General features: G+C 42.3%; 1 protein-coding gene across 5 annotated transcripts in view; it reads left to right on the plus strand.

The window, feature by feature from the left end:
• TATDN1 (TatD DNase domain containing 1) overlaps positions 1-12,587 on the plus strand; it is a 31,461-nt gene that overhangs the window by 7,478 nt on the left and 11,396 nt on the right. For all 5 annotated transcript variants that reach the window (XM_073330160.1, XM_073330164.1, XM_073330161.1 and 2 more), the window contains exons 4-10: positions 1,996-2,059; positions 4,259-4,402; positions 4,491-4,533; positions 8,200-8,285; positions 8,392-8,432; positions 9,622-9,698; positions 10,622-10,692. In XM_073330160.1, coding sequence (XP_073186261.1) covers positions 1,996-2,059; positions 4,259-4,402; positions 4,491-4,533; positions 8,200-8,285; positions 8,392-8,432; positions 9,622-9,698; positions 10,622-10,692 — 526 coding nt within the window. The remainder of the gene's footprint in view (positions 1-1,995; positions 2,060-4,258; positions 4,403-4,490; positions 4,534-8,199; positions 8,286-8,391; positions 8,433-9,621; positions 9,699-10,621; positions 10,693-12,587) is intronic.

The raw sequence follows: 12,587 nt of genomic DNA on the forward strand, positions 1-12,587 counted from the left end.
GCTATCATGAGCATTGTTAGCCCTGATTCTGAAAAATGTTAGGCACGTACAATACATGTGGTGTTATATACTCCTGGAGGAATTCTACGCAAGTGCAGAATTAGTGTCCCCCACAGATTTTACCCCACAGAAAAACTGATTCATGCATCCCTTCTGGGGAGCAGTCAGGGTTGGAGGGGCACATCTGGTTTGGGTGTCAGGAGCAGCGTGGGGGGGATGTAAATCGCCACCTTGTGGGACAGGGCTGGGCTCTCTCTGTCCCTCTCACTTGCTATTGAAGTAGCTGGGGAGGGACAGGGCTGGGGATGCCCCAGCTAGTGGCTCCTACCGGGCACCAGACTCTAGCTGCTAATCCTGGCTGACCTGGGGAATGGGACTTCCTCTTCCCGTCCAGTGGCCACTCCCAAGGCCACTGTCGGATCAGACCCACCCCTAGAACCTACCCTGGCTGCAGGAAACTCCACCTCACCCCTCCCCCACCCCCACCCGCTTCCTGCCATCATCGCTCCCTGGCTGCAGGGGAAGTGTTCACTGTATGAGACGCTGACCCTGGTCTGGCCAACCCCTCTGTATCTAAACCTCCATCCCTACACCCAGAATCCCCCAACAAGCCCCTGTGCATCCAGATCCCCCTTGTACCCAGACCTGCCACCAAGCCACCTGCACCCAGATTGCCCCACACAGAACACTGTGACCTGGATCCCCCCACACTAAGCCCCTCCATACTTGGATCCTGCCAGGCTGAGCCTGCCTGCCCCTCACCTGGGTCAGGAGGACAGGGCTGGGCGTGCGGGTATGTGAGACTCTGTCCTCCTTGCTCACTGTGGAGCCATATAGATGTACTAATATGCCTACTATGCAATCTATTTGTCAGAAAACATTTCCTGAATCTTTTTTGTAGTCTGTATTGTTACAGACTTACTTGCTGACCGGTATTTTGAAATAAATTACCAAAATAATTGAAAAATGTGTGATTATATTGTGTTGTTTTGACAAAGTGTGCAGATTTTTAAATATTTGGTGCACAATTCCCTCAGAACTAGTAATTGCACACCTTTAACTTGTATGTGCAATTGATGTGATTGCGTATCCCGATGACGTAATTATGTAGTCATATGGCCAAATCTTGGCATTTGCACATATATTAACTTATTTGCACATGCTGTCACAGCTATCAACTGTTCATTTTGCACAAGTAACTTAAAATCCAGTCCTGTGTTTCCAAAAACAAACAATAGAAAATGTTCTATAGCAAAAGCATTACCTGGTTTGAAGAAAAACTAATAGAGCTGAACAATCGTACATTTAAATTGCCTTTGTTCTCCCTTGGGAGAATGAGACATGGTTTTATTGCAGAGGCAATAAAACGCTGGATGTACATCCAACATATGAAAGGTTAAGAGGACACTTAAAACTACAATGTTAATGTAACAAGCTCTGATGCTATGGTTGGAGCATGACACTGAGGGCCCGAAACTCCTGAATTTTTAATCCTGGGGCTCTAATACTGATTCCCTGGACGGCTTTTTAAAAATCACATCATCCTTCTACTTTGATTTCCCCAACTGTAAAATGGGGATTATACTTTACAAATGAATTAATCCTCACAGAAAAGTACCCAGAAAAATGCCTTGAAGATGAAAATCAAAAAGGTCAATACTGTTATTAATAGTGGTATTGCAGTAATTGAATGGACTGTGACCGACATTATGGTGGGAGGCTAATTTATGTACTACTGATCAAAAACCATGATTTGGCCTATAGTACATTCACTAATATGTCTGCTGAAAGTCTTAATGAATCTTGAGACACTTGCGTGGTTTAACAGAATACTACTATATTCATAATACAGATAGCTACTAGGCATTCCTTTGTCTAGGTTCTTCTCTGATTTCTATCACTCTGGTATCTGAGTGCCTTTTAAAGCATTTCCTGGTTGTTTGCTGTTAATTCAAAGTTGAACACACATTTACTAACTGTTTTTCTTCGTTTCAGTTTATGATTACAGGCGGAAATCTACAAGATAGTAAAGATGCATTGCAGCTGGCACAGACAAATGGTATCCTTACTTTAAAAGACATGATATATATTTAATCCCTGTAGCTGTAGATTTCCACCCTTCCCCATGGCAATTAACATTTAAAATTACTTATTCCTGGAGCTATTGGCAGAATCCACATTATTCAGATTCAAGAAAAGAAAAAATATATCCAGGTTAGGTGGATATATTCTACATAATTTATTTCTTGTTATTACAGAGGGCATGGGGTATTGGTGGATATCAGTCCTTCCTATCTTCTGTTTCTGTATTTCTAGATAAAACAAATCAAGAGTGTTTTTGGAGGAGGAGTACTTTTCTGTCCTAGAAGAACGTACAGAATAGCCAGCTCCCCTTATTATCTATTTCAGGGATTTTCAAAAGGCATTTGACAGCCTGCAAAGGCATACATTGCAGAATATTCTTCAGTCTTATGGAATTCCAGCTAAAGTTATCAATATCATCAATGCTGTATACAGCAATGCAAAGTGTACTGTAAGAGTGAACTACCAGACAACAGCATGGTTCAGTGTGCACAGTGGTATGAAACAGGGCTGCATTGTGTATCTGATAATGAAGCAGCATGTTACCAACACACACATTGGCATAGCATGGGTAGTTACCAAATGCCTAGAAGACCTAGACTTTACTGGTGATATCGTGCTACTGAATGACACCCTCAAAAGCTACAAACAAAGACCGACATCTTGGCAAAAACAGGAAGCCAAGTAGGGCTCAAAATCAGTTACGCCAACACAAACATCCTTGAAACCTGGATGTTAAGCTGGGGCATCCTATTAGAAGGTAAAAACATCAAGAAAGTAGAATAGTTCATTTACCTGGGTAGCACCAGACTAGCCAATGGAGACCTCAGGAAAGAAATGACATCAAGGATAGGAAAGGCATCCACAGCATTCACTAAACTCAACAACCTATGGAAATCAGAGATATAGAGTGCAAAAACAAAACTTAGAATTGTCAACTCAAACATAATCTCAGTGTTAATATACAGCTCTGAGGGCTGGAGATCTACCAAACGATTAAACAGAAAACCAGGTGCCTTTGAAAATAAGTGCCTTTGAAAGATCCTGGGCCTTGGATGGAAAGGTTTCATCACCAGTGAAGAGATCTAAGAAATCACGAACCAGCAGCTTGTCTCTACCAGAATCAGAAGGAAGTGCTTGATGTATTTGGGGCATGTACTCTGGATGCTAACACCCAGACTTCCACATGAACCTGTCAAGTGGAAACCAACTGGTGTGAGGAAACAAGGGTGCCCAAGAAAAATCTTAACAAGAACCCTTAGTAGGGAGGGCAGAACAATTGGTCTGAACACCATAGAGCAGATGGAAGCAACAGCCAATGACAGAAGGGGATGGAAGAGACTCGCAACACTGGTGTGAGAAGGATGTAATAATACTTCTCTGGCCCCTGCCCTTCTGGAGCCAACTGAAATGCTCGTATAGTATTTACTGCTCAGGCTTGCAGTGCCACACGGTGTGGAGTTTGTGCTATTTTGTGGTGATTGTACTAATATGATTACCATGTGGAATAGGGATATTTTTCTCTTTATTGCAGTGTTTGCAGGTTCCCCCTTCTCTTTCTGTTTGAAAGCAACCTCCATCCACTGTTCACCTAGATCCCTATTTAGCAGATCATTTAAGTGTGTGAATGATCCCGTACCTATTCAGCAAAGCAGTTAAGCCTGTGCTTAAATTTCAGTATATGCTTAAATGCTCTGTTGAATAAGGCTGGGATTATTCATGTGCTTAATTGTTTTGTTGAGTTGTGGTATTAACTTCCTTCACAAACATACCCACAAATTCTGAATACCTAAACTCACTCGGCGCATAATTTTCTGCTATAAAAGTTCCATAGGTGCCTAAGTTGTAGACTCTGGGACATGTGCACTGATGCCTCCCTCTAGGCTTCCGGTATCAAAGTATCAAAACTTCTGGACAAGTTATCCCCTTACCTAGCTGGACTGAATCTCTCCCACCCCAACAAGGATTGCATAGGAGATTGGAACAGGTGGGAGGAAGAAAGTAACATGTTAAATCATGAGCCTCAGAGCTGAAGGTCACCTGGTTTGCTTGAACCAGCCCCACTTCTGCTCAGGGTTTGCCCCAAGGAAAAAATAAATTCAGTATGAGTTGCTGTTAATTTGATATAAACTTACTGTATTCCTGGAAATAAAATTCTAATACTGTTATGCACTAGACATGTTTTACAGTACGGTTGGCTGCCATCCCACCCGCTGTGGAGAATTTGAGCAGAGTGACCCTGACCAATATTTAGGTGAATTGCAAAATCTCGTTGAAAAAAATAAGGGGAAGATCAGAGCAATTGGGGAATGTGGCCTGGGTAAGTATTGTTGGGATAGCTCAAGATTATCCTCTTCGTTGAATTCTTAAAAAAGACAAGGAATTAATTGTTTTTTTTTCTTTTGTAGATTTTGATAGATTAGAATTTTGCCCTAAAGACACCCAACTCAAGTAAGAGATTTGATAACTATAGAGATTGATGTATAAATCTTTACAGTGATTTACAACATTTTTCATTTTGTATTATAGCAAGTGGCATTTTGTTGGCTACATACTTATTCTAACTTGAAGTCTGATATCTATTATTTTTTGACCAGCAATAATGATTTTATAGGAAAGAGACCTATATTTAAAAAAAAAAAATCAGGTACTTAGGGTGTAATTCACAAAGCAATTTAGGTGGTTAAATTCCAGAGAGTTAAACACGTAATCCCAGTGCACAACCTCACTGCAATACTCTGGATGCCTAAACTCACTCAGCACCTAACTTTCTGCTGTAAAAGTTCCATAGATGCCTAAGTTGTAGACCCTGGGACATGTGCACTGATGCCTCCCTCTAGGCTTCCGGACACCTATCTCTCACCAAAGCCCCAGAGCAATCTATGAACTGGGGGAAGATAGGCATTGGCCGCCTAAGTTGCATGTAAGGTCTGATGTGGTAGGCAAACTTTGAGCACACCGAACAGGTTGGGTTCCATTCCGCATCTGTCCAGAGGAGGTTGTGGTGCCCACCTTACAACTTTTATCCCTGTGTTTAGAGCACTCACCTGGGATGTGGGAGATCAGGATTCAATTTCTCCCTCTCTGCAAGAGTTGTAGAAAGGATTTGAACAGGGGTCTCCCACCTCTCAGGAGGGTGCTCTAACCATGGAGCTATGGGATATTATGATGTGGAGCTCCCTCAGTCTCTCCTGTTGAAGCTGTTCCGCTGTGGATAAATAATGAAGGAGTGATTGGAGCAAGGGGATTGGCACCCACTTAATGTGCTGGCTTTTGTGGATTGCGGTGGTGTTCCTTTGATTTTTCTAGGTACCTAAAAGGCGCTGTGATGCTCAGCTTTGCAATGCTAAGCTCCTTCATGGAGTGTTGTGTCCAGTTCAGGGCACCACATTTCAGGAAAGATGTGGATAAGAGGGAGAAAGTCCAGAGAAGAGCAACAAAAATGATTTAAAGGTCTAGAAATCATGACCTATTAGGGAAGATTGAAAAAAACCTGGTTTTGTTTAGTCTGGAGAAGAGAAGACTGAGAGGGGATATAACAGTTTTCAAATACATAAAAGGTTGTTAGAAGGAGGAGGGAAGTAAATTGTTCTTGTTAACCTCTGAGGATGGGACAAGAAGCAATGGGCTTAAATTGCAGTGAGGGCGGTTTAGGTTGGACATTAGGAAAAACTTCCTGTCAGGATAGTTAAGCACCAGAATAAATTGCCTAGGGAGTTTGTGGGACCTCTGTCATTGGAGATTTTTAAGAGCAGGTTAGACAAACACCTGTCAGGGATGGTCTAGATAATACTTAATCCTGCCAAGAGTGAAAGGGACTGGACTAGATGACCTCTTGAGGTCCCTTCCAGTCCTATGATTCTATTCCACTTTTAATATTGCAAAACCACTCTTATACCTGACATTGAATCAATACATCCTTTGCTGTAAAATCAATCAGAATTTGAGAGTTTCTGGATAGGAAAGGCATTCACTGACTTTGCTATTCAAGAACTGTCTGGAGCTCCAGTCCAGAGGGAAGCCTACAATAGGGAGTGGCATAGAAGGGAGGCTTGTAGAAGGGAGTGGAACTGTCACAGAGGACAAAGCCTGCAGTGGATAAGGGGGCAAGATATTGGCAAGGTAGGCCTTAGGAGCAGGGCAATCTAGGAAAGCTGGTGAGGAGCGGGCTAGTTTGTCAGAGGGCAAAGCACACATTAAGGAGCAGGGAAGGGACTGAGTTGTTCTGATGCTGGCACTGCACCCAGAATTGGGTTGTGGTGTTGGGGATGAAACCCTGCAGAAATGAGTAGGGCTGTCTAGGGAAGCAGTTGAGAAATACATCTTTGACAGCAGATGATAAATTTCAACAAAATAACCTTTGGACTTGTGGATGATGCTTGCACATTGCTGTCTGAGTAGGGAGAGAACTAATGTCATTCACAGAATTGGAGAGGTTACTTAGGACTTTTTACACTTTGCACCTGCAGTATGAAGCTGTAGCTTTTGCTACAGAAGGTATAGTGGCTTGTAAATAGGTTAAAAGCTACAGCATTACATGCTACTGCACTAGCCTCTTGTAGTAAGAGGATCAGCCAAGTGGCCAGCATATTTTGTTCTTGTTCTTAGTTTCCAGTAGCAACCAAAATGTGCTGAATTCAATAAAGCACAACTTGGTGAAGACTTGTTCAACCATTGCTGTGAAATGAAACACTGGAATAGTGAGCAGGAGTAGATGATGTCACTTTGAAGATTCTTCTGTTTCCTAAACAGAGCCTGAGCCTACTGAAATAAATCTTTAGAGTCTAATTGTTCCTTCCCACTACACAAGCTAACAGACAGCTATCTGAATCAGCATGGTCAGTGATGCAAGTGCTTGACTTATAGTTTTAGTGGGCTAGAGGAAAACTTCTAATTAACCATACTTAAATTGGCGTGGGAGGGTAGAAGAGGAAAAATAGAACAGGTAGATCATCTGTTGAGCTGCAGAGGCAGAAGGTCTCTACATCTGATTGTTCAATGGATTGTCTGAAATAAATTGGTTTTGTCAGTTCAATTCCTGTTGGCTCCACTTGGCATCCTTGCTGGAAATCACCATAGAGAAAAGATAGATGGGGGGTGGGAGGGAGGGGAATGAGAGCAGGCAACAAAGAAATGTAAAATGGGGAAAGACACATGCCACTTTTAGGTTTGTAAATTTAATGTTATTGTTTTTCCTAGATATTTTTGCATTTTGCTGGTAGCTGTCCTACATATGTCTGGGAAAATTACTCAGATTTCAGTGGTTCAGGAGCCAAATTAGCCATCCACATTATCTAAAAGAGCCACAGTAGTGCAAATTCATTGTTTCTTTACTATATATACACCAGTGGTTCTCAAACTTTTTTTCTGCAGACCACTTGTTGGGGGTCTCAGTGAACCACTTAATGATCTTTCCAAACATTGTTTGTATGATTAGCTAACTATTGAAAAGTGCTTTGGATAAAAACATTCTTTTAAAAAAAACTTAATAAACATTTTTTTGTTCTACAAATAAAAGCGCACAATTCATATTTTAATATCAGTAGTCTTACCTTTCCAATGCGATGGATGTACCCTCTCTCCCCTGCCACAGCAGCTTCCAAGCTGGGGCTGGGAAGAAAGGGAGTCTCTCCCCCACCACAGCAGCCACAGAGCTGCCATCTCTCCCCGACAGCTGCAGCACTGGAGCTGGGGAAAGTCGCCTCTTTCTCTGACCGCCGCAGCCCTGCATGTCCTAAATTCTGCCTACCCCCTCTTCTCGCCTCACTGTCCTCTTCCCACCTACCTCCTATTCCCCCCCCCGGCCACCACCTCACCTTACATGTGGGTCTTCTCCAGGGTCCAGGCTCGTAATTAGTGGAGGCTACGTCTGAATGGCTCCACTAATTAGGTGGGTGGCCCTTCATTCTCTCATGTGTGACCGCCCAAGCGCGCACCTGAGAGGGAACTATCCACGGACAATCTGAATGGAGCTCGCAGACCACTGGTTGTCCGCAGACCACAGTTTGAGAACCTCTTTTTCTTAAAAAGACCATTCTGTCTCATGGCCTCCTTTACACCATTTTTATTCAATCTTGCACCCAGTTTCTATCTAAAAACATATTTTTTTTCTTACAGATACTTTGAAAAGCAATTTGACCTGTCAGAGAAAACAAAATTGCCAATGTTTCTCCATTGTAGAAATGCACACACTGAATTCTTAGGTAGGTTTTGCTCAGGACTGAATGTGACAAAAGTTTGTAATAGTTTGCTTTTGCCCTTTAGCAAATAGTTAGTTTTGCTTACATTGTTCTTTCTTTTAATTGGCAGAAATAATGAGAAGGAATAGAGATAGATATGTGGGAGGAGTGGTAAGTATGACCAATCTTATAATAAATTATATTCAATCTAACACTCATTTAATTGTTTTGAGTACTATCCTTTTGAGTGTAATATAATCTCAGTAGATTTCCGGTTAAACCATTTAAACCACTACAAATCCATAGTAGCTTTACAATCCCTTTCACTACTTTTATCCTTCTCACTGTTGCTTTTCCAACAGTTTCTTGCAAGGTATGAGGATTGGTCAAGGAGAGAGAGACTTTGCAGCTGACATCAACAGTTTTTATTGGCTTGCCAGAAGTGCAGCTTTAAGCACTTTTTGCTTAAACTGGCTCCTTCCCAATTCTGAAGTGTCTACAGCTGCAGTTAGTTTTAAGGAGTACTAATCCTGTCTAGAAATTGAAACCCAATATAAAATGGTGGGTTTTGTACATGGATATGGGCAGAGTTCAGTTTAGATATTGATTGGTAGGATACCAGATCACCAAGAGTTTAAAAAAAAAAAAAAAAAAAAAAAAAGTCATACTTTAACATAAGGGTCATGCTTACATCACTCCAAACCAGTCTGTTTTAGCGATGAAGTCCTCTCCATCGTTGGTCCTACTACCGCTAATGTCTAGGATGCCTTTTCTGTGATTGACAAACTGCACTTTTTCTGGTGCAACTAACTTTGTACCACTGCATTTTTAATTTTTTGTCTGTTGCATGCTCCAGCAGGAACGGTAACCACAAACGTTCACTTTTTATATCAAAACACTTTGTCAAAACCATGTCCATATGTAACTTTCAACCAGTATATATCTGCAGAAATTAAGGTTTTATATTTTAATGTTAAAAATAGTAACTGAAAACAAAGGACAATTTTTTTTTTAAAAAATTCTTGTAGGTTACTTTAAGATATAATCATCATCCCTGGCTGAGAGAGAAGAGCAGGCCATCCTTCCGAAACGCATTCACAACCAACGCTACTTGTCAAGGGGCTGCACTCTTTTGTCAATATTCGGGTGCAGAATTCAGCCTGTGAGCCTCTTGCCCAAAAGCAAAAGTGCTATCAGATGAGCCTTACTTACTCTATAATTCACTGAATTCTATATAAATATATCTTGCATATTACCTCTGGTTTTTACTTTACAATTAAGAACTATAAATATTTACACAAATATTAATTTTGGGTTACAGGTTTTCTTACATGATAAAGTATATAAACCTCTTTTCTAGGTACATTCATTTGATGGCACAAAGGAAGAAGCAGCTGCTATAATAGATTTGGATCTCTATATAGGAATAAATGGTTGGTAAGTTCTTTTCAACAAATGATATTTTTAAAATAGTTTCATAACTTGAAATGTAATTACTTTTTAAAATGAGGTTAAGACTTCAAAGCCCATTAGACTAAGTGATCATTTGTAGACAGATTTAGATTTGCATTTATTAATCTGTTAACTGCAAAAAGTTCTCAATTCACAGGTCAAATGCATTCTTCTTTACACACTGAGATAATCTAGTCTTGGGCCCTTTCTGAGATGCTCCATGCCAATTCTAGTTTGTAAATAAATGAGGTGGAGTGTAGAGGCAGCTGTATTTTAGGACAGAGTAATTAAAAAAAACAAAACTACATTGTCTAGTCCAAAAGTAACCAAGAATTAATGTGACCAGCCTGATCTACCAATGGACTGGGCTGAAATCACACTATTAATTATCCTGAGACCTAACTGTTTGATTTACGTGAGCTCAGACTGCTACACCTTTTGGCAGGAGCCTTTAAATTATCCAGATATCGAGCCAGGTGAACACAGAAACCCAGCAGAAGCTTCCATGTGCTTTACCAGGCCAGTGTGGCTGTAGAAGCTGATCTGTGGAACTGGAATTAGGACTGGGACAGCGAGCCACCTCCCAGGGTTGTCATTTTTAGCCGTGGCTTGGACACACAGCTGGGAGCTTTTTTTAATATAAGTTGAGGCAAATAATACTTACACATTATTTAGAAATTAACTCTTTAAGAAACCACTTTTGCTAAGAAACCATTTTTGTAAGCAAGGTAATTAAATACCAGCCAGAGAACATTCTACTTAGTTTCTAAAAGTTATGAGCTTCATAAGGCTCTGAGAAGATGATTCCAGTCACACATGGCTTAAGTATGGTTTGAAGAAAAAACCACAATCCTCTAACAAAACATCAACTTACGTCCAAATTCACTCCCTATTCTTATGATTTCTAGCTCACTGAAAACAGAAGCCAACTTAGAAACACTGAAGTCAATTCCTAGTGAAAGATTAATGATAGAAACTGGTAAGTTGCTGTTCTGATGGACCATATTGCATTTTTTTTATGTTTTGAAAACTTTATTAGATGTGCAGTTATGCTTGTATGGCAGTGAATATAAAGGGCAGTCTTCAGACACAAACTCACCATTACAGTAACAGGGGTTAGGAATGGCGAAAGGATTACCTTGTTCTCTATGGGTATATTTACACTGCAGTGTAAGCTCAGGGTTGGAATTCAGGCTCAAGCCTAGCCCCCTCTTCCTTCTAGACACAAATCTTGCTAACCCACAACTCAGACCCAGGACCCCAAGGAGGTGGAGGGCCTGAGCCTGAGTCAAGCCAGGACCCACAGTTCAAGCCCTATTGCTCTGCAGCATAGACGTAGCCCCACTGGGCTTCTGGTCCGGAAGACTGCGAAAAGTATTCCACAATCCCACAGGCCAACTTTTTGTCCTCTAGACAGGCACAGTCAAATTTTTCCACACTGCACCACAATCAAAGGGTGAGAGCAGCCACATTTTGGGAGGGTGTTAAGAAGTCTGGGATATGGGTGGTTGGATTCAGCCCCACATAATGCAGCGTAGATGCTGGAGCCCCAGGTTGGGATGCAGGGTTCAACAATTCCTAACATGGGGTTACAAATGAGTGTAGATGCTCAAGCCCTAGGTCAGGGGTCGGCAGCCTGCGGCACGCATGCTAATTTTTGGTGGCACTCTGCTGCCAGCTGGGGTCCTGGCTGCCGGCCCTGCTCAACCTGCTGCCAGCCTAGATGGATGGAACCCAGGGCCAGCAGCAGGCTGAGCGGGGCCAGTGGCTGGGACCCCGGCTGGCAGGGGCTGGCAGATGGAACCCCAGACCAGCAGCGAGCTGAGTGGCTCAGTCCGCTGCCGGTCAGGGTTCCATCTGCCATCCCCACTGCTGGTCTGGGGTTCGGTCCGCCGGCCCCTGCCAGCCAGGGTCCCAGCCGCCAGCCCCACTCAGCCCGCTGCCGTTCTGGGGTTCCAGCCCCTGGCACGCAAAACCTTAAGTTACAGTAAATAAATGAAGACTTGGCACACCACTTCTCAAAGGTTGCCGACTCCTGCCCTAGGTTATAACAAACCCAGTGTCTGCTAAGTGGAGTTCTATTAACCCTGGGTTTACTTTGCGGTGTAGACATACCCTAAAAAACTCTCTGGCAGACTCAATGAGCAGAGTTCACAGGCTCCAGAAGTAGTTATATTCAGCCCTCTTCTGGTAGAAAAGAACATAGATCACCTTGACAGAGACTGAGGGCATGAATGAATAAAAGGGGAGACACTAAAGCCCGGTCTACACTGTGGGGGGGATCGATCTAAGTTACACAACTTCAGCTGCATGAATAATGTAGCTGTCGTTTCTCCCCCCCCCCCCCCCCCCCGGTCAAGTCTGCCTGCGCCTCTCACGGCGGTGGAGTACAGGAGTCTATGGGAGAGTGCTTGGAGGTCGATTATCGCGTCTAGTCTAGACGTGATAAAATCGACCCCCGCTGGATCAATTGCTGCCTGCCAATCCGGTGGGTAGTGTAGCCCTACCCAAAGCAGAGTGTAGATATGCCAAACACTATGGTAAAGAACATGATAAAGGCCATCCCATTATCAGCAGTAATGGCACTTGGGTGCATACCAGGAAATTCCAATTCATTAAGCAAAACAATATGAAAGAGGGCCTGAAAATGCCTCCTGGAATAATTAGTTACGATTGAACTGATCTATTAGTGGATATTGGTTCTACTCACATTTATTTCAGACATCAGTAGTAGGACAGTTAAAAATAGATTAGGAGATTTAGTCAACAGTTATGTAATTTGGCATATCTGAAAAAGGCTGTTTTTAAAAACCCTGTAAATCCCTGCATTTCATTTTTGTCTTATACACCCTGATGTGCCTTTGTTTATCAGTG

Source organism: Lepidochelys kempii, chromosome 2, assembly GCF_965140265.1.
Source record: "Lepidochelys kempii isolate rLepKem1 chromosome 2, rLepKem1.hap2, whole genome shotgun sequence".
NCBI lineage: Eukaryota > Metazoa > Chordata > Testudines > Cheloniidae > Lepidochelys > Lepidochelys kempii.